This window comes from Scyliorhinus torazame, chromosome 14 (assembly GCF_047496885.1).
Source record: "Scyliorhinus torazame isolate Kashiwa2021f chromosome 14, sScyTor2.1, whole genome shotgun sequence".
Classification (NCBI taxonomy): Eukaryota; Metazoa; Chordata; class Chondrichthyes; order Carcharhiniformes; family Scyliorhinidae; genus Scyliorhinus; species Scyliorhinus torazame.
The window spans coordinates 164,290,431-164,312,265 of NC_092720.1; the positions used below are offsets into that span (position 1 = coordinate 164,290,431).

A 21,835-nucleotide genomic window follows, 5' to 3' on the forward strand; every position below is an offset into this window, starting at 1 on the left:
AAAACCAAATCTCCTCAACACCTCCCACAAATAATCCCACTCCACTCGATCAAATGCTTTCTCGGCATCCATCGCCACTACTATCTCCGTTTCCCCCTCTGGTGGGGCCATCATCATTACCCCTAACAGCCTCCGTATATTCGTGTTCAGCTGTCTCCCCTTCACAAACCCAGTTTGGTCCTCGTGGACCACCCCAGGGACACATTCCTCTATTCTCATTGCCATTACCTTGGCCAGGATCTTGGCATCTACATTTAGAAGGGAAATAGGTCTATAGGACCCGCATTGTAGCGGGTCCTTTTCCTTCTTTAAGAGAAGTGATATCGTTGCTTCAGACATAGTCGGGGGCAGTTGTCCCCTTTCCTTTGCCTCATTAAAGGTCCTCGTCAATACCGGGGCGAGCAAGTCCAAATATTTTCTATAGAATTCGACTGGGAATCCATCCAGTCCCGGGGCCTTTCCCGCCTGCATGCTCCTAATTCCTTTCACCACTTCTTCTACCTCGATCTGTGCTCCCAGTCCCACCCTTTCCTGCTCTTCCACCTTGGGAAATTCCAGCCGATCCAAGAAGCCCATCATTCTCTCCCTCCCATCCGGGGGTTGAGCTTCATATAATTTTTTATAAAATGTCTTGAACACTCCATTCACTCTCTCCGCTCCCCGCTCCATCTCTCCTTCCTCATCCCTCACTCCCCCTATTTCCCTCGGCATCCATTTCCTCAATTGGTGTGCCAGCAACCTGCTCGCCTTCTCCCCATATTCGTACTGTACACCCTGTGCCTTCCTCCATTGTGCCTCTGCAGTGCCCGTAGTCAGCAAGTCAAATTCTACATGTAGCCTTTGCCTTTCCCTGTACAGTCCCTCCTCCGGTGCTTCCGCATATTGTCTGTCCACCCTCAAAAGTTCTTGCAGCAACCGCTCCCGTTCCTTACTCTCCTGCTTCCCTTTATGTGCCCTTATTGATATCAGCTCCCCTCTAACCATCGCCTTCAACGCCTCCCAGACCACTCCCACCTGGACCTCCCCACTATCATTGAGTTCCAAGTACTTTTCAATGCACCCCCTCACCCTTAGACACACCCCCTCATCTGCCATTAGTCCCATGTCCATTCTCCAGGGTGGGCGCCCTCCTGTTTCCTCCCCTATCTCCAAGTCTACCCAGTGTGGAGCGTGATCCGAAATGGCTATAGCCGTATACTCCGTTCCCCTCACCTTCGGGATCAACGCCCTTCCCAGCACAAAAAAGTCTATTCGCGAGTAGACTTTATGGACATAGGAGAAAAACGAGAACTCCTTACTCCTAGGTCTGCTAAATCTCCACGGGTCTACACCTCCCATCTGCTCCATAAAATCTTTAAGTACCTTGGCTGCTGCTGGCCTCCTTCCAGTCCTGGACTTCGACCTATCCAGCCCTGGTTCCAACACCGTATTAAAATCTCCCCCCATTATCAGCTTTCCCAACTCTAGGTCCGGAATGCGTCCTAGCATCCGCCTCATAAAATTGGCATCATCCCAGTTCAGGGCATATACGTTTACCAAAACCACCGTCTCCCCCTGTAGTTTGCCACTCACCATCACGTATCTGCCCCCGTTATCCGCCACTATAGTCTTTGCCTCGAACATTACCCACTTCCCCACTAATATAGCCACCCCCCTGTTTTTCGCATCTAGCCCCGAATGGAACACCTGCCCCACCCATCCTTTGCGTAGCCTAACCTGGTCTATCAGTTTCAAGTGCGTTTCCTGTAACATAACCACATCTGCCTTAAGTTTCTTACGGTGTGCGAGTACCCGTGCCCTCTTTATCGGCCCGTTCAGCCCTCTCACGTTCCACGTGATCAGCCGGGTTGGGGGGCTTCCTACCCCCCCCCCCCTTGTCGATTAGCCATCCCCTTTTTCCAGCTCCTCACCCGGTTCCCACGCAGCTGTATCTCCCCCAGGCGGTGCCCCCCCGCCCATCCCCTCCCATACCAGCTCCCCCCTCTCCCCAGCAGCAGCAACCCAGTAATTCCCCCCTCCCACCCCCCCGCTAGATCCCCCGCTAGCGTAATTACTCCCCCCATGTTGCTCCCAGAAGTCAGCAAACTCTGGCCGACCTCGGCTTCCCCCCGTGACCTCGGTTCGCACCGTGCGACGCCCCCTCCTTCCTGCTTCTCTATTCCCGCCATGATTATCATAGCGCGGGAACCAAGCACGCGCTTCTCCCTTGGCCCCGCCCCCAATGGCCAACGCCCCATCTCCTCCACCTCCCCTCCTCCCCCCATCACCACCTGTGGAAGAGAGAAAAGTTACCACATCGCAGGATTAGTACATAAAACTCCTCTTTCCCCCCTTTTTAACCCCCCTCTTCGCCCCCCACATTCGCCCCACCACTTTGTTCAAACGTTCTTTTTCATAGCCCGCTTATTCCAGTTTTTCTTCCACAATAAAAGTCCACGCTTCATCCGCCGTCTCAAAGTAGTGGTGCCTCCCTCGATATGTGACCCACAGTCTTGCCGGTTGCAGCATTCCAAATGTTATCTTCTTTTTATGAAGCACCGCCTTGGCCCGATTAAAGCTCGCCCTCCCTCTCGCCACCTCCGCACTCCAGTCTTGATAAACGCGGATCACCGCGTTCTCCCATTTACTGCTCCGAGTTTTCTTTGCCCATCTAAGGACCATTTCTCTATCCTTAAAACGGAGGGATCTCACCACTATGGCTCTGGGAATTTCTCCTGCTCTCGGTCCTCGCGCCATCACTCGGTATGCTCCCTCCACCTCCAACGGACCCGCCGGGGCCTCCGCTCCCATTAACGAGTGCAGCATCGTGCTCACATATGCCCCGACGTCTGCTCCCTCCGCACCTTCAGGAAGACCAAGAATCCTCAGGTTGTTCCTCCTTGCGTCGTTCTCCAGTGCCTCCAACCTTTCCACACATCGTTTCTGATGTGCCTCATGCGTCTCCGTCTTCACCACCAGGCCCTGTATGTCGTCCTCATTCTCGGCTGCCTTTGCCTTCACGACCCGAAGCTCCCGCTCCTGGGTCTTTTGTTCCTCCTTTAGCCCTTCGATCGCCTGTAGTATCGGGGCCAACAGCTCTTTCTTCATTTCCTTTTTGAGCTCTTCCACACAGCATTTCAAGAACTCTTGTTGTTCAGGGCCCCATGTTAAACTGCCACCTTCCGACGCCATCTTGGTTTTTGCTTGCCTTCCTTGCCGCTGCTCTAAAGGATCCACTGCAATCCGGCCACTTTCTCCTCCTTTTTCATCCGTATCCAGGGGGGATTCCCTTCTGGTTTACCGCACAGTGTTTTTAGCCGTCAAAATTGCCGTTGGGGCTCCTATCAAGAGCCCAAAAGTCTGTTTCACCGGGAGCTGCCGAAACGTGCGACTCAGCTGGTCATCGCCGCACCCAGAAGCCGGAATCAGCAATGACTTTGTTAGCGCTCTCATCTCCGAGTCAGAAAGTTGTGGGTTGGGACTTGGGGGAGGAAAACGCAAAGAAGGTGGAGAAACCCAAAAAGAGAAGGGGGGGGGAATAACCTCCGTTCCCCTCCCCCCCCAAAAAAATAAAAGCAAAGCACAGCTGAAGCCAACGGGGGTAGAGGGGGGGAAGGGACCGGGGGAGTTCGAAAAGGTGGGGGGGGCATTGACCGAACCAGAGGGCGGCGAAATGTATATCGGACCAATTAAAAGAAAGACAAAATAAACCTTTCTGTACAATAAATTAACGCGGGTAAGAAAAATGTGATGTATATATACAATTGTTTATAAATATGAGAAATGGCAATAAAAAGATTTTTTTTAAAAGAAAGCTATGGGTTCAGGTCTCACTCCAGAGACTTGAGGTCTGAGGCTGACACTCCAGTGCAGTACTGAGTGAGTGCTACACTGTCAGAGGTACCATCTTTCAGATCAGTTAAACCAAGGCCCAATCTGCCCGCTCAGGTGAATGTAAAAGATCCCATGGCACTATATTGTATAAGAGCAGGGGTTCTATCCCTAATGTCCTGGTCAATATGGATCCTGCAATCAACATCACAAAAACGACTTCCGGTTGCGGCGATGCACTGCTCAGCCGCACGTTTCGGCAGCTCCCGTTCTAAGGGACTTTTGGACTCTTTTTGGGAGCCCCAACGGAAATTTTTTCGGACCAAACCCAGTGTGGGGTGACGAAGTAAGGAGTTCACCCCTGGTGTATGGAAAGGATAGGTGGTAGTGGCCAGATTGCGAAGGATCCTTTGCAGCAGCGGCAGAGAAGAGAAGGAAGAAGCAAGATGGCGACGGATGGAGCCCAGACAACATGGGGCCCGGACCAGCAGGAATTCCTCCGACGGTGTGTGGAGGAATTAAAGGAGGTGCGGGCGCCGATGTTATTGGCAATCGAAGGGCTAAATGAAACGCAAAAGGCCCAGGCGATAGAGCTCCGTGGGGTGAAGGCAAAGGCAGCTGAGAACGAGGATGAGATTCTGGGCCTAGCAGTAAAAATGGAGACGCACGAGGCGCTACAGAAGAGGTGTATCGAAAGGCTCGAGGAGAAAGAACCTCCGGATTCTGGGTCTCCCCGAGGGAGTGGAGGGAGCTGACGTTGGGGCTTATGTGAGCACGATGCTCCATTCGCTAATGGGAGCTGAGGCCCCACCGGGCCCCCTGGAGGTGGAAGGGGCTCACCGGGTCCTTGCGAGGAGACCAAAGGCTGGAGAACCACCAAGGGCGATAGTGGTGAGATTTCACCGCTTCACCGACAGAGAGGCTGTTTTGAGCTGGGCCAAGAAGGTACGGAGTAGCAGGTGGGAGAATGCGGTGATACGAGTGTATCAGGACTGGAGCGCGGAGGTGACGAGAAGGAGGGCGAGCTTTAATCGGGCCAAGGCAGTGCTTCACAAGAAGAAAATAAAGTTTGGGATGCTGCAGCCGGCGCGATTGTGGGTCACGCACCAAGATAAACATTACTACTTTGAAACGTCGGACGAGGCATGGACCTTCATCCAAGAAGAGAAACTAGACCAGAACTGAGGGACTGATGCTGTGCGGGAGACGACGATATTGATGTATAGAAATGTAAATTGGGGAATGGGAGGTTCACAGTATTGTGACGATAGACGGGGTTTTTTCTCTTCTTGACGGGGGGGACACTGAGAAATGTGGGCGCCGGTAGAAAAAGGGACTGAGGTGGGGGATGGGGAGCTGCGCCATGGGGGGCGGGGCCGATCCAGGAAAGCGTGGGTTTTTTCCCGCGCTAGGGAGATGATGGCAGGAAGATAGGCGCAAGGAGGATGAGAGTTCCACACACGGGGGGGGGGGTCAAGGAGAGAGTGGGGGAAGCCGGGGTCAGTTGGAGTCAGCTGACTTTCGGAAGCATCATGGCGGGAGTAACCATGCTAGATGGGGATCTAGCGGGGGGGGGGGGTCACCTGGGTTGCTGCTGCTGGGAGCGAAAGCTGGCAAGGGAAGAGAAGGTCGGGACGGGAGTGCACCGCCTGGGGGACGGGTGGGTGCGCGGGACCTGTACGGGGGACTGGCCTAGAATAGGGGATGGCGAGTCGGCTGGGGGGGGGGGGGGGCAATCCGGCTGATCACGTGGAATGTGAGAGGCCTAAATGGGCCGAGTAAGAGGGCCCCGAGTGTTTGCGCACTTAAAAGTACTGAAGGCAGACGTGGTCATGCTTCAGGAGACGCATCTGAAGGTGGCGGATCAGGGTTAGGTTAAGGAAAGGATGGATGGGACAGGTGTTCCGCTCAGGGTTGGACGTGAAAAATAGAGGGGTGGCGATATTGGTGGGGAAACGGGTGCCGTTCGAGGCTAGGAATATAGTGGTGGACAACGGCGGTAGTTATGTGATGGTGAGTGGTAGATTGCAGGGAAAGGAGGTCGTGCTGGTAAATGTACATGCCCCGAACTGGGATGACGCGGGATTTATGAAGCGGATGCTGGGACGTATCCCGGACCTGGACGTGAGAAGCCTGGTAATGGGGGGGGATTTCAATACTGTGCTGGATCCAGGGTTAGATCGGTCTAGATCCAGGACCGGAAGAAGGCCGGCAGCAGCCAAGGTGCTCAGGGGGTTTATGGAGCAAATGGGGGGAGTGGATCCGTGGAGATTTGCCAGGCCGTTGGCCAAAGAGTTCTCCTTTTTCTCCCATGTTCATACGGTATACTCCCGGTTAGATTTCTTTGTTTTGAGCAGGGCACTGATTTTGAGGGTGGCAGAAACGGAGTATTCGGCCATAGCCATTTCAGACCATGCTACGTACTGGGTGGATCTTGAACTAGGAGAGGAGAGGGAACAGTGCCCACTCTGGCGACTGGATGTGGGACTATTGGCGGATGAGGGGGTCTGTGGAAGGGTGCGGGGATGTATTGAGAGGTACCTGGAGCCCAATGATGATGGTGAGGTCCAGGTGGGGGTAGTATGGGAAGCGCTGAAGGCGGTGGTTAGGGGAGAGTTGATCTCCATTAGGCCTTACAAGGAGAAAAAAGAGGGCAAAGAAAGGGAGAGATTAGTGGGGGAGATATTGAGCGTGGATAAAAGATGTGCGGAGGCCCCGGACGAAAGACTATATAGAGAGAGGCGAAGACTTCAGACGGAGTTTGACCTGCTGACCACAGGGAAGGCAGAGGCACAGTGGAGGAAGGCACAGGGGATGAGATACGAATATGGGGAAAAGGCGAGCCGGCTGCTGGCTCACCAGCTTCGTAAGAGGATAGCAGCGAGGGAAATAGGGGGAGTTAGGGATGAAACGGGAACTACGGAGCGGAGAGCAGGGAAGTTAAATTAGGTGTTTAAGACCTTTTATGAGAGGCTATATAGGTCCCAACCCCCGGAGGGAAAAGAGGGGATGCAACAGTTTCTGGACCAACTAAGGTTCCCGAGGGTGGAGGAGCAGGAGGTGGCAGGTCTGGGGGCGCCAATTGGGGTGGATGAAGTGACTAAAGGGCTGGGGAACATGCAGGCAGGGAAGGCCCCGGGACCAGATGGATTCCCGGTGGAATTTTACAGGAAATATGTGGACTTGTTGGCCCCGCTGCTGGCGAGAACCTTTAACGAGGCCAGAGAAGGGGGGACTCTACCCCCGACAATGTCGGAGGCGACGATATCACTAATCCTGAAGCGAGATAAAGATCCGCTGCAATGCGGGTCATATAGGCCTATCTCGCTCCTGAATGTAGACGCCAAGTTGCTGGCAAAAGTGCAAGCGACGAAGATCGAGGATTGTATCCCGGGGGTGGTGCATGAAGACCAGACAGGGTTTGTGAAGGGGAGACAATTGAATGTCAACGTGCGATGGCTGTTGGGGGTGATAATGATGTCCCCAGCGGAGGGGGAGGCAGAGATAGTGGCAGCGATGGATGCAGAGAAGGCATTCGATAGGGTAGAGTGGGAGTATTTATGGGAGGTGTTGAGGAGGTTTGGGTTCGGGGAGGGGTTTGTCAGTTGGGTCAAACTCCTCTATGGGGCCCCAGTGGCAAGTGTAGTCACAAATCGGCAGAGATCGGAGTATTTTCGGTTACATAGGGGAACAAGGCAGGGGTGCCCCCTGTCCCCATTACTGTTCGTGCTGGCAATTGAACCACTGGCCATGGCGTTGAGAGACTCTAGGAAATGGAGGGGGGTGGTTAGAGGGGGAGAGGAACACCGAGTGTCACTCTACGCAGATGACCTACTGCTGTATGTGGCGGATCCTGTGGAGGGGATGACAGAGGTTATGCAGATACTGAGGGAGTTTGGAGATTTTTCGGGATATAGGCTTAATATGGGGAAGAGTGAGCTTTTCGTAGTACACCCCGGGGATCAGGGAAGAGGGATAGACGCCCTGCCGTTAAGGAGAGTGGAAAGGAGCTTCCGATATTTGGGGATTCAGGTAGCCAAGAGCTGGGGAATTCTACACAAACTCAATCTGACGCGGCTGGTGGAGCAGATGGAGGAGGATTTCAAGAGGTGGGATATGCTGCCGCTCTCACTGGCGGGCAGAGTGCAGGCGGTAAAGATGATGGTCCTCCCAAGGTTTCTTTTTGTGTTTCAATGTCTCCCCAATTTTGATTACTAAGGCCTTTTTTAAGAAAATAGATAGGAGTGTTATGAGTTTCGTGTGGGCAGGGAAGACCCCGAGGGGAAGGAGGGGGTTCCTGCAGCGCAGCAGGGATAGAGGGGGACTGGCGTTGCCGAATCTGGACGACTATTACTGGGCCGCCAATGTGGCGGTGGTTTGCAAGTGGATGAGGGAGGGAGAGGGGGCGGCGTGGAAGAGGCTGGAGATGGCGTCCTGTAAAGGAACGAGCCTAAAGGCGCTGGTGACGGCGCCGCTACCGCCTTCCCCGAAAAGGTATACCACAAACCCAGTGGTGGTGGCAACCTTAAGGATCTGGGGGCAATGGAGGCGACATAGGGGGGTGACGGGTGCCTCGGTGTGGTCCCCGATCAGGAATAACCATAGGTTTGTCCCAGGAAGGATGGACGGAGGGTTCCAGAGCTGGCATCGGGCAGGAATTAGGAGATTGAAAGACTTGTTTATTGACGGGGAGTTTGCGAGCCTGGGAGCGCTGGAGGAAAAGTATGAGTTGCCCCCGGGGAATATCTTTACATACATGCAAGTGAGGGCGTTTACGAAGCAACAGGTGAGGGAATTTCCGCTGCTCCCGACACAGGGGATCCAAGATAGAGTGATTTCCGGGGTATGGATCGGGGAGGGCAAAGTGTCCGAAATATATCAGGAGATGAGAGACGAGGGGGAGGCGCTGGTAGAGGAGCTGAATTGAAAATGGGAAGAAGAGCTGGGGAAGGAGATTGAGGAGGGTCTGTGGGCGGATGCCCTAAGTATGGTAAATTCCTCTTCCTCGTGTGCCAGGCTTAGCCTGATACAATTCAAGGTTCTACACAGAGCACACATGACGGGAGCAAGGCTGAGCAGGTTCTTCGGAGTGGAGGACAGGTGCGGGAGGTGCTTGGGAAGCCCTGCGAACCACACACATATGTTCTTGTCGTGTCCGGCACTGGATGAGTACAGGAGGGGATTGGCAAGAGTGATTTCAAAGGTGGTGAAGGTCCGGGTCAAGCCAGGCTGGGGGTTAGCTATATTTGGGGTAGCATAGGAGCCAGGAGTGCAGGAGACGAAAGAGGCCGATATTCTGGCCTTTGCGTCCCTGGTAGCCCGGCGAAGGATCTTACTCATGTGGAAGGAAGCAAAACCCCCCGGCGTGGAGGCCTGGACAAACGATATGGCGGGGTTCATAAAACTGGAACGGATGAAGTTTGCGTTGAGAGGATCGGTTCAGTGGTTCTCCAGGCGGTGGCAACCGTTCCTTGCCTCTCTCGCGGAACGTTAAGGGAAAATAGATCGTCAGCAGCAGCAGCCCAGAGGGAGGGGGGGGGGGGCACTATTTTTGTTACTTTGCCAGTTCACTATTTTATTTAAATAATGTTACTTATTAGTTATTGTGTTATCTCTTATGTTGATTTGTAAAGTGGAAAAATTGTGTTTGAAAACTTTCATAGAATATATTTTTTTAAAAACATCACAAAAACAGATTATCTGGTCATTATCACATTGCTGTTTGCGGGATCTTGCTCTGCACTAATTAGCTGCCATGTTTCCTTCATTACAACAGTGACTACACTTCAAAAAGCAGTTTATTGGCTGGAAGGTTATTTTTGATACACTGAGTTAATGATATAAAAATGAAAGTGTTTCTTTCATAGAGAAACGTTCTGATTCCTGTGAACTGGAAATTCTAAACCCATTGATGGAGAAAGTATACAAGCCACAGTGACATTGAGCAGTGTATTGTGTACAAGACTCTTACTGTAGGCTCCTGAGTGTTTCAGTGAATAGGAACACACCATGCTGGCAAAACCGGTAGTTTGGGTAAACTAAGAAATGAATTTGAGAGTTTTAATTCGAAACAGCAGATTGATAAAACAGCAGACAAACAACAAATATTCAGCTTACATCAAACTTTGAATCAACCAAAATAACAAAGCATTTGAAAATGTCTCAAGATCTTTCCCAAAACGTGAAATGAATCTTGGAAGAGTGTTTGGTGAACATATCACACGTTTTTACATTGAGGTATGACGGGCTGAGGGACTCTGGACTGCAGAGACTCCCCCCCACTCCCTCACCATGCTCAGGATAGTAGTCCTCCCAGACAGGAGAGTACAAACATTACCCATGGTATTAGTCAAACACCCGTCACCTGAAGAGGATCTGTCTATAATTCATATCACCAACTAAAGCAGGGTCCGATTCTACCCCATACCCACTCCTGAGAACTGACTCACTTTACTAACACACACTCACATCAGGGGAAACACTCAGAATACTACAGACAAAAATTCCTTAAAAGTCCCTGTGCTTTAGTCTAGCTCCCAATTCCGATGGTCAGAAATAACAGCAAACTTCAGTGACACAGGATGGAGCTCGCTTCCATCACGCAAACCCACCAAAGGTTACTAAGATCCACTGGTCACATGGAAGTTCAACGGGTAATTTAATTGAATTAATTAAGATGATTAGATGAGTTGATAAGAGTAGTTAGAAAGAAACTATTCCTTTGGTGGGAGAGTCCAGAACAAGGGGACAGAGCATTAAAATCAGAGCTCAGCTGTTCAGGGGTGATGTCAGCAAACACTTCTTCACAAAAAGGGGCTGGAAATCTGGAACTTTCTCCCCACAAAATCTGTTGCTGCTGGGGGTCAGTTGAACATTTGAAAATTGGTTGACAGATCGAGGCATGGCTCCAGTTTCTACTTTCACTAAATTCCTCTCAATTTCCCTCTCCACTCTCATCTCCAACAATCAGTCCGTGTCATCCTCTTCAACCTCCAGCTGAGTTTCCCACCCCATACTCTCTCCATCACAAAGATCATCTACTCCCCCCTCTGTAACATCGCCCATTTCCAACACCCAAACCCACATTAGTCCATCTGCTATTGAAATCCTCCTCCTTGCTGTTGTTGCTTCTGGAGTAGACTAGACCATCCCAATGCTCTCCTGTCCAGCTTCCCATCTTCCATCCTCCAGAAACTTCAGGTCAGCTAAACCGCTGCCGTCTCTATCCTAACTCACACACCTATCACCCCTGTGCTCACTGACCTACACTGGTCCCCAAATACCTCCAATTTAAAATGTTCATGCTTAAGTGCAAAATTTCTCCATGTCCTCACCCGCCCCCCCCCCCCCCTCCCCCCCTCCACCCCTGTCACTTCCAGCCACATCTCCCTCTGAGAGCTGTGTTCTGACAATTCCAACCTTCAGTATATCCCCCACTTCCTTCACTTCACCACTGACAGCCGTGGCTTCAGACATCAAGGCTCCATGCTCCCAAATTCTCTCCTTAAACCTTTGATTCACTCCCTCCTTTACGATCCTCCTTAAATCCCATCTGTTTGACCATATTTTTAATCATCACCTCCTAACATCTCCTTTGTCTCGCTGTTAATTTTTTCTGATTACGTCTCTATGAAACACTTTGGCTTATTTGCCGATATTAAAGTGTTCTATGAATACAAGCTGTTGTCCTCTTACATTCCCTCAAATCCTCAAGGTACTGACCCCGGGAGTACAGACTGGGGCATTTATTGTCCTCTAATGCTCTGTTCGAGTGGCCATTCAGGGTGTTGACCCAGACAGGGAATGTTGAGATACAATGCAGACTGTCACAGCCGAGACACATCCTGCCCTCTCCCTGACTTCCCAGCTGGGCTCACTGATGAGGAACAGGATTCCTGGCTGATTCTCCCCCTCCATTGATCAGAGATGCCGAGGCGAATTGAAGTCCCTCCATTACTACCCCAGGAATGACTCCTCCCTCGGGTGCTTAGATCAGAAGCTGAAGCCTTTCTAACCGCTGAGTATCTGATTGTTTTCTTGGTCAGAGGGAGAGCCAGTGAGTGACTTGTACCTGACGCTGCACTAAAAGGGTGCTCAGTTTAAACAAATTGATGTCTTCTTTTGGTGATGTTTGACAATCTGGTCAAAGGTTAAATTGACCTTCTTGAAACAATTGTTCTGATGGTGGGAGAGGTTGGAGACAGACACTGTTGAGACAGACAATGTTTTGGAAAGACAGCTCCCCTGTGTGAGCACTGGAGGGTAAACAACACAGACAACTCTCGTGTAATGGAAGTAGGTGAGCCGGCTCCAAGTCCATGTGGAGATGTTGGTGTTTGGTGAAGGGAGGAAGTGTAGGTGAAACAATCCTGACACACGTCACACTGGAAAGGGTTTGTCTCCCGTGTGGGTTCATTGATGTTCCAGGAGATCCAATAACTGTGTGAAGGGTTTATTATCGAACTCACACTTTAGGCTTCCTCCCCTGTAAGTGTGTTGGTGGACCAGGAGATAAACGGAGTGTGTGAAAATCTCATCACATCTCACACCAGAATGGTTTCTCTCCAGTGCGGATCCACTTGTGCTTCAGAAGATCAGAGGGTTCGGTGGTTTCTTCCCTGTGTGAATGCTGGAATTTCCCAGGAGGGTCGATGATGCACAATAGCTTTACTGCAAACATCAAATTTGATGTGTTACTCCCCCCTGTGGATTGTCTGATGTTTCAGGAGGCTCGATAACTGTGTGAAGGTTTTTTCACAGGCCTCACACATGAACAGCTTCTCCTCTGGGTGAATGCGTTGGTGTCTCACCAGCTCCGATGATCGTGCAAAACCCTTATTACACACCTCACACCTGAACGGTTTCTCACCAGTGTGAATTCTCTGATGCATCAGAAGCCTCGTAGATGTTGCAAAAGCTTTTTCACAAACCTCACACTTGAAGGGTTTCTCCCCTGTGTGGATTGTCTGATGTCTCGTGAGGCTCGATAACTGTGCAAAGGCTTTGTCACATAGCTTGCATGTGAATGGTTTCTCCCCTGTGTGAATGCGCTGGTGTACACGGAGGTTCATTAAATGGGAGAATGATTTGTTGCACACTTTGCACATGAATGGTCTCTCCCCTGTGTGAATGCGTTGGTGTGCATGGAGGCCTGATAACTGCAAGAATGATTTGTTGCACACTTCGCATGTGAATGGTTTCTCCCCTGTGTGAATGCGATGGTGTCTGCAGAGGGTCGATAAGCATGCAAATGATTTGTTGCACATGTCACACTTGAATGGCTTCTCTCCTGTGTGAAGGCGTTGATGGGTGTGCAGGTTTGATGATTGTGAGAATGATTTATCGCACACCTTACACTTGAATGGTTTCTCCCCTGTGTGAATCCTCTGGTGTGTCAGGAGTTCAGAGGATTCGATAAAAGACATCTCACAAACATCACACCTGAAGGGTTTCTCCCCGGTGTGAATCCTCTGGTGCATCAGAAGCTTTGCAGATGTCGTAAAAGCTTTATCGCAAACCTCACATTTGAAGGGTTTTTCCCCTGTGTGCATTCTTTGATGAGCCAGGAGGCTCACTAACTGTGTGAAGGCTTTGTCACAATCCTTGCATTTGAACCGCTTCTCCCCAGTGTGAATGCGTAGATGCACACGGAGGTTCGATGACTCCGAGAATGATTTCTGACAGACTTCACACGTGTATGGCTTCTCTCCTGTGTGAATACGTTGGTGTGAGCGGAGGTTTGATGATTGTGAGAAGGATTTGTTGCATACCTCACATGTGAATGGTTTCTCACCTGAGTGAATACGTTGGTGTTTGAGGAGGGTCCATGACCACGGGAATGATTTGTCACACACTTTGCACGTGAATGGTTTCTCACCAGTGTGAATCCGTTGGTGTACGTTGAAGGTCGATGACTGTGAGAATCTTTTATTGCACACATCACACGTGAATGGCTTCTCCCCTGTGTGAATTCGCTGGTGTGCACGGAGATGCCAAGCATCCGACAATGATTTCTCACACACCTCACACTTGAAAGGCTTCTCCCCAGTGTGGATCTGTTGGTGTCTCACAAGTGTTGATGATTGTGTGAAATCTTGGTCACACACCTCACATTTGAAAGATCTATCTTCCATGTGACTGGCCTTGTGTTAACAGTTGTCCAATAGATGTGGGTTGTGTTACAAGATCAGAGGAGTCTGTGGAGCCCTCCTCAAACACCTCACATTTGAACAGCCTCTCACCTGTAGAAATGAGTCAGTGGTTCATGAGGCTCGATGAATGATTGAAGCTCTCACTACACTTGGAGTCCACTCACACTTCTTCCCAGCCTCACCCTGACCAATCACTCACAGCCAAACCTTCGGAAAGGTTGGTTCTGATGGAAGGTTCCACACCACTGACCAGTTTCAGATCTGATGATATGTCAAAGCTCTCCTGACCCGACTGATTTCCAGATGATGGTTTCACTGCCCAACCTTCTCTGGGTTGAGCAATGCTGGGAAGGGACTGGTCGTCTTCCCACAGTTCTTTGGGTAATGGTCAGGATCTATCTGTGGTGTCTATTTTCTCTGTATTCTCTGGTGTAGTATGGTGCAGTACTTCTGTAAAACAAAAAAGAACATGATTTCCCCCAATTCCCTCTCCTCCTTTGCTGAAGGGACTGACTCACTTAGAGACTGTTCCCAGTGAGTGTCAGTCTGCTATTCCCCTGGGGGGGTGGGGTGGGGGGGGGGGGTGCGTGCGGGGAAATCAGATGCAAGTCTTTTTCCTCACTTGACTGTCACAAACCCTCTGTTTCCAGCAGGGACAGACAACGTGGCTACTTTCTTTCCTGCATCCAGGAAATTTACTATGAGCTCAAGTCGTGGTGGTGAAGACCGGTTTTACACTTGGATTCTGTGTTTAATATAAATAACTGAGCAGAAATCTTAATTCACTGCAGATTTTGAAATTTCTCCCCTTGTTTTCCAAAATTAATTTGAAGAAAACACACTGGGCAGGAAGTGCTGGAACCTAAGGAAAATATTGCTTCACTGCAGCTGATTGATGGGTTCTGGTTTATCCTGGGAAATTAGATACACTGCACTCACTCAGACTGCACATCTCAAATTCAGCTCTCAGACACAGCACTAAGGCAACACTATCAAATCCAAGCTCAGGCTTTAGAGAAAGGCCGAGGCCTTCAGGAAAAATTTTAAAAGAATTAAAAGACATTTGAATAGATGTGTCTCTGCCTCTCCCAGATAATTACACCTCACCTTCTCTTATTCAGTCATGACCTATCAACAAAACTCAGTCTGCAAATCAGAAGGGAAATGCTTCCAATAAACACTCAATGTCCAACATACAACCAATCAAACAGCTCAGCACAAAGCACCGAGTAAACAGGTCTCTGAGCTGGATCTTGTCACACAGCATAAGGGGCATTTCCACACCTGATTGCCCACAGGATAGTCAGACTGCCTGAACATTAGTGTGGATATTGTGCAATGTAATTCTTCTAAATTCTGCTCCTTCACTCACCATCTCCTGACTTGGTTTGGAGTCCCTACAGGAAGTGAAGCAGCTGTGGTAGAGGAAGAGGAGAGAATGGGCAGAGTGGGTGGGCTCTCTGATTGACGTCTTGTCATAATATGCAAACATGCAACCAATGAACACTCAGAATAGGACACAACCAATGTTGAGTCAGGAAACTCAGAGGTGGCATCACCACAAGGGGGCATGACATAAACACTATAAAAGGGATGAGGCACTCACACCCTGCCTCTTTCCATAGACAGACATCAAGAGAGTGAGACAGGGTTGATCAGCAGCATCACACCCCAGCACGTGGCTTAGAGCAAGCTGGTACAGTTGGACTGAGTTACTACAGTTAGATTAGCAGAGAGTCGAACTCATTTGAGAACTAAGTTAATAGTTCAATAAACACATTGAACTCATTTCAGTCTGGAGCATTCTTTAGTTAAGACTGCATTTAATAGCAGCCTGTGTTTTCCAAAGCAGCATAACACAAAACGATACCAGGAGTGACTGTTCAATCCTTTAGTTCAACTCAGCAAGATCCGTGACAACCAGCTACTGAATATAGGCACAATGGACAAGATTCAGGCTCCACATCAGCTCAGGACCACCGGCAATCTTAGTGGCAACTGGCGATCATTCAAACAGAAATTTCAACTATACGTGGAAGCATCCGACCTCAATGGCGCGACCGATGCTCGGAAGATAGCTCTTCTACTCACCACTGCGGGTGACCATGCGATAGAGATCTTCAACTCCTTTCACTTTTCCGAAGGGCAGGACAAAACGAGGTACCAAATCATCCTGGACAAATTCAACAGCCACTACGAGGTGGATACCACAAAATCTTTTGAGCGCTACATATTCAAGCAGAGGATGCAAGGTAAAGACGAATCCTTCAACTCTCATCTAACTAACGTTAGACCGCTCGCACAATCCTGCAACTTCGGCGATATCACTGACTCCATGATCAGAGACCAAATCGATTTTGGAGTCCACTCTGATCCTCTGAAGAGCAATTGTTGAAAATCAAGCACATGACCCTGCCAGTCACAATTGAAACGTGTACTGTGCATGAACACTCTAAAAATCGCTATTCACAGTACAAAATGGCAGAAAGTGAAAAACAAGCCTTCCACGAGGTGTAGAGTGTTCAGGCCATCTCTCGGATGCAACGCGTCCACATTGCCGAAAGCGGCCATTTCGCGCACTCTTCCCGGGGCCCGACGCATGCGCAATCCGATCAGGAACACAAAGTGGCCAAAAACCGCACTGCACAGGTGCAGACGTCCGAGAACAGCACCGCGCATGCGCAATGACGCACCGAGCGTCATGACGTGTGGGAACTGCGGCACCGCCCATTTTAAAAAAAACTGCCCTGCAAGAGGCAAACGCTGTTTAAACTGTGGGAAACCAAACCACTATGCAGCCATGGGCAGATCTGCACCTCCAGTCAGGAGCCAGCGCTCCCAATTCCGACAGCGGCGCATCAGAAGTGTGCAACACCGAATGCATGATTCTGATCCAGGCATTGCGACGGATCCAGATGATGAATACCTGGACAACACTTACCGAGTGGGCATTATTACGAAGTACGAGCACGCCACACCGGACACATCGCGAGTCCAATCAATCCTGGCCGTGAATTCCGAGGACGAATGGCATGCTGTGATGAAGGTCAACCACTGCCCCATCCAGATCAAACTGGACACAGGTGCCTCCGCCAACCTGATTTTGCAGGTGGACTTCAAGAGGATCAAGAAGCCGCCCACAGTCCTTCCAGCTGCCTGCAAACTCCTGGACTACAATGGAAATGCAATCAAGGCACTGGGGTCCTGCCATCTACAGGTGGCCAGCTGACACACACAAGCAAGCTTACGCTTCGAGATTGTTAAACCAGACAGGGCGTCCCTGCTAGGTGTGCACGCCTGCAAGCAACTGAACCTCATTCAAAGGGTCTACACCACGACGCCGGCCCATTCGGATCTTCAGGCCAGCATCGACGACATCCTAACCCAGTACCCAGATATATTTAGCGGGATGGGCACGCTGCCGTATGAGTACAAGATTCTACTGTGGCCTGATGCCAAGCCAGTGGTTCACGCACCACAACTTGTCCCTGCTCCACTGAGAGAGCGCCTGAAGGCAGAGTTCACGAGTCTACAACAAAAAGGCATCATCTCCAAGGTCACTGAACCAACCGACTGGATCAGCTCGATGGTGTGCGTCAAGAAGCCTTTGGGGGACCTCCGCATCTGCATTGACCCCAAGGACCTAAACAAAAACATTATGCGGGAACATTACCCCATCCCGAAGAGGAAAGAAATCATGAGTGAGATGGCACACGCGTGCTTCTTCACAAAATTGGACGCATCCAAAGGATTTTGGCAAATCCAACTTGAAGAATCCAGCAGAAGGCTCTGCACCTTCTGCCTTTTGGCAGATTCTGCTACAACCGAATGCCATTTGGCATCATCTCGGCATCAGAGATTTTCCATCGCATCATGGAACAGCTGATGGAGGGAATAGAAGGGGTTTGTGTCTACGTTGACGATATCATAATCTGGTCCACAACCCCAGAGGAACATGTGTCGCGACTCAAGAAAGTATTCTGACGCATACATGAACATGGCCTCAAGCTAAACAGGTACAAGTGCTGTTTTGGGACATCCACGCGGAAGTTCCTGGGCGATCAGATTTTGCAACATGGACACAGACAAAATTAAAACCATCGAGGCAATAAAAGTCCCCGAGGACAAGAAGGCAGTACTGCGCTTCCTGGGAATGGTCAATTTCCTTGTCAAGTTCATCCCGAATTTGGCCACACACACACCACGGCCCTACGCAACATGGTGAAAAAAATCAACTGCCTTTGAGTGGAAAGCGGAGCACCGAACAGAGTGGCTGGAGCTGAAAGCCAAGCTCACCACTGCACCCGTCCTTGCATTCCTTGACCCAGACCGAGAGACCAAGATATCAACAGATGGATGCAAGTCAGGATGGCATTGGGGTGGTGTTGCTTCAAAGAGATGACACGTCATCCTGGGTACCAGTAGCATACGTGACATGGGCAATGACATCCACTGAGACCGGATATGCGCAGATTGAGAAGGAGTGTTTAGGTCTTCTCACCGGCATCCTCAAATTTCATGATTATATCTACGGCTTGCCAACATTTACTGTTGAGACGGATCATAGGCCTCTGGTCCACATCATCCAAAAGGACCTGAACGACATGACGCATCGTTTGCAGAGAATTCTGCTCAAACTCCGGAGGTATGATTTCAATTTGGTGTACACACCTGGCAAGGAACTCATCATCGCCGATGCATTGTCCTGCTCCATCAACTCACCCAGTGAACCACTGGAGATCATCCAGCACATTGAATTGCAGGTACAACTGTGTGCAAGCACCCTCCCGGCAACAGATGAGAAGGTCGTTCTCATCCGAGAAGAGACGGCCAAAGACCCCCTGTTGCAGCGAGTCATCCATAACCTCAGCAATGGCTGGCAGAAAGGGCAATGCCCTCAATTCTACAACGTCAAGGACGACCTGACGCTGATCGACAGCATCCTGCTCAAGCTGGACAGGATAGTCATCCCGCTATGTCTCCAGAGCATGCTGCTGCGGCAGATTCATGAAGGACACCTGGGCGTAGAAAAGTGCAGACGCATGGCCCGGCAAGCTGTCTACTGGCCCGGCATCAACCAGGACATCACTGACATGGTCCTCAACTGCGAAACCTGTCAGAGGTTCCAACCAGCACAAAGCAAGGAGACGCTCCAACCACATGACCTAGAGACCTCTCCATGGTCCAAGGTTGGCATTGACCTATTCCACGCGAATGGTCGCGACTATATCTTAATCATCGATTACTTTTCGAACTATCCTGAGGTGTTGAAGCTGCCAGACCTGATGGCTGATGGCTCCATTGTGCAAAGGAATCGAAGGGCACTGCCAACAGTTGCTTGCCCACAACCACTTTCCCCTCCATTTCCACATGTCGAATTGCCACCTCCAGACACCTCGAGGCCACCAGTCGTGCCTCCCACTCGCCTGTCAAGACACCGTCATCCCCTCCACCACCTCTCCGGCGGTCGTCGAGGATCAGACGCAAGCCTCAGAGACTGGACTTATGAGCATTTCTTTTGTTTGTTCTGTTCTGTATTCCTCAGTCAGTCACATTAGACAAGACACATTCACATGTATATACATCTTTAAAAAAAAAGGGAGATGTCATGATATGCAAACATGCAATCAATGAACACTCAGAATAGAACACACCAATGGGCAGTCAGGCCACTTAGAGGTGGACTCACCACAAGGGGGCATGACATAAACACTATAAAAGGGATGAGGCACTTACACCCAGTCTCTTTCCATAGACAGACATCTGGAGAGTTAGGCAAGGTTGATCAGCAGCATCACACCCAGCACGTGGCTTAGAGCAAGCTGGTACAGTTAGACTGAGTTACTACAGTTAGATTAGGAGAGAGTCGAACTCATTTAATAGTTCAATAAACACGTTTAACTCATTTCAGAGACTGGAGCATCCTTTAGTTAAGACTGCATTAAATAGCAGCCTGTGTTATCCGAAGCAGCAGAACACAACACGATACCCACAGACAATCCAAATATTTCTGCAGTAACAGGAGTTTCCTGAAGTTTGGGAAACTGACCGGGGAAACGGAGTCGACTTTGAGCAGCAGCTCAGGTGGGTATTTAAACTTATCATTGTCCCATCTGAATAAAATCTCACTTATTGCACCGGCTGTCTCAGTTCCCCTGGTAAATGTGTGACGGAGATTTCTAGTGTGGGAATAGCATTCTTCAACCTCGGAGGCTTTCAAACTGATAACATCAGTGTGGGATGTGTAGCCTCGGATGTGTTTGGCAGCAGATCAGAAGAGGAAGACCCACAGTATCCAAGGCACTGATGCCGTACAGAGGTGAGATGAGCACAGGAGAGAGGGACAACAGGAGACAGTTACACAGGGTAGAGGAACACAGCAGTGATAGGGTCCCAGGAGCGACAGGTGCCTGTAAGACAATGATTCACAGGAGATAGAGATGGGCACACAAGAAAGATGCCTGGGAGGGAGAGAAAAGTTATCCCAAGTGTTTTTAGAGTGTCTCACCAGCATCAATATGTAATGATATGTATAATGTAAGGAGTGTAAAGGGTTAATAAGATGATGTTCATGTATCTCAACACTAGATGGCAGCACTGAGTAGTCTTATATAAGGCTGCATCTCTAGGAATTCTGGGAGAAGGTTGTGAAGGATAGTAAGAGATTGAGATAGATTGTTAGCTGTACTAAAAAATATTATAGATTTCTGTAACATAGATTTTATACTGTTGTTTTATTAGCTATTACTTAGTGAAGTGTGTGAACCATTTGAAGTAGTGTAAAATAAACTAGCTTTGTTTCAAATACATAGCTTGATGTTCTTTGTCAACACTACAACTTTTAGCCATCTTGGAGAACTATACAAGGAACATCACACAATACACAACATCTCCTCCTCAAGTGTGTGGTACATGAAATGGTGACATCAGCCACGGAAGGAAGGGATGGACCTTGTCCCTAATCAACTGACCATTGGGACACACCTTCCCTGAATATGGCTGTGATGTTCGAGTCCCTGACAATGAAAACATTGAGGGATGATCCAGTGTGAGTGACATTCACATGGTGTATTCTCAGACGGCTATTAAACAAGACATGAAGGAGGGGAATTGTTTCCTGTTCAGGGAGCTCTGTGAGTCTCCTTGGTGACATTCAATGTCATTTCAGTTTTATGACTCACTCCCAGCACCTTGGAGAAGCAGCTATTCCATAAAACACAAGTGACCTCTGCTGCTGCTCTCTGTGTTGTATTCAATTTAATGAAATCATTTACTCAGCGGAGTCATTTACTCTCTTTGTATCATCTCCTCCTATCATTGCTCTTTCCTCTTCCTCTGTTGTGTTTCTATCTTGCCATTCTCATTCTCCTCCCCCATCTACCTACTCCTTCCTCTTATCTTTCTTCTTCTCTCCTGTCCTTCCACCCTCCAACTCTCTCTCTCTTCCCTGCGGCAGGATTATAAAGATGAGTGGGATAGAGAGAAAGTTCACCATTTTAAATGAAAAGACAAAGCAGAACTTCCACACAATATTACTGAAGGAATGATGTCATTATGGCTATCCTCATCATTCTCCAGGAACATGACATGTCGCCACAGTCCCAGATGACCATAGGTTGCTTTCCCCTTTGAAAGGGGATTTAACCTGAGGGTCACCACACCTCAGGCAAGGGGCAAGGTTGAGAAGGCAGGACCTTGATGAATAACCTCAGCAGGTACGGGGATTGAACCTGTGCTGCTGGCCTCGCATCACGAACCAACTGAGCGAACCGACACCCCACCGAACCATAGAAATGAGGAACAGGAGATGGCCATTCAGCCCTTTGAGCCTGCTCTGCTATTCAATAAGATCATGGCTGATCTATTTCTGGGCA

At 49.7% G+C, this 21,835-nt stretch overlaps 1 protein-coding gene across 2 annotated transcripts in view; it reads right to left on the bottom strand.

Moving 5' to 3' along the window:
• Positions 1–11,188: 11,188 nt before the first annotated feature.
• Positions 11,189–21,835, bottom strand: part of LOC140389196 (uncharacterized) — a 150,286-nt gene continuing 139,639 nt past the window's right edge. The window contains exons 1-2 of one of the 2 annotated variants that reach the window (XM_072473362.1): positions 15,334–15,374; positions 11,189–14,411 (exon numbers count right to left, since the gene is read on the bottom strand). In XM_072473362.1, coding sequence (XP_072329463.1) covers positions 12,504–13,943 — 1,440 coding nt within the window. In that variant the 5' untranslated portion in view covers positions 13,944–14,411; positions 15,334–15,374 and the 3' untranslated portion in view covers positions 11,189–12,503. Of the gene's footprint in view, positions 14,412–15,333; positions 15,375–21,835 lie in introns of those variants that run through there. The other variant, XM_072473363.1, reaches the window with a different exon arrangement.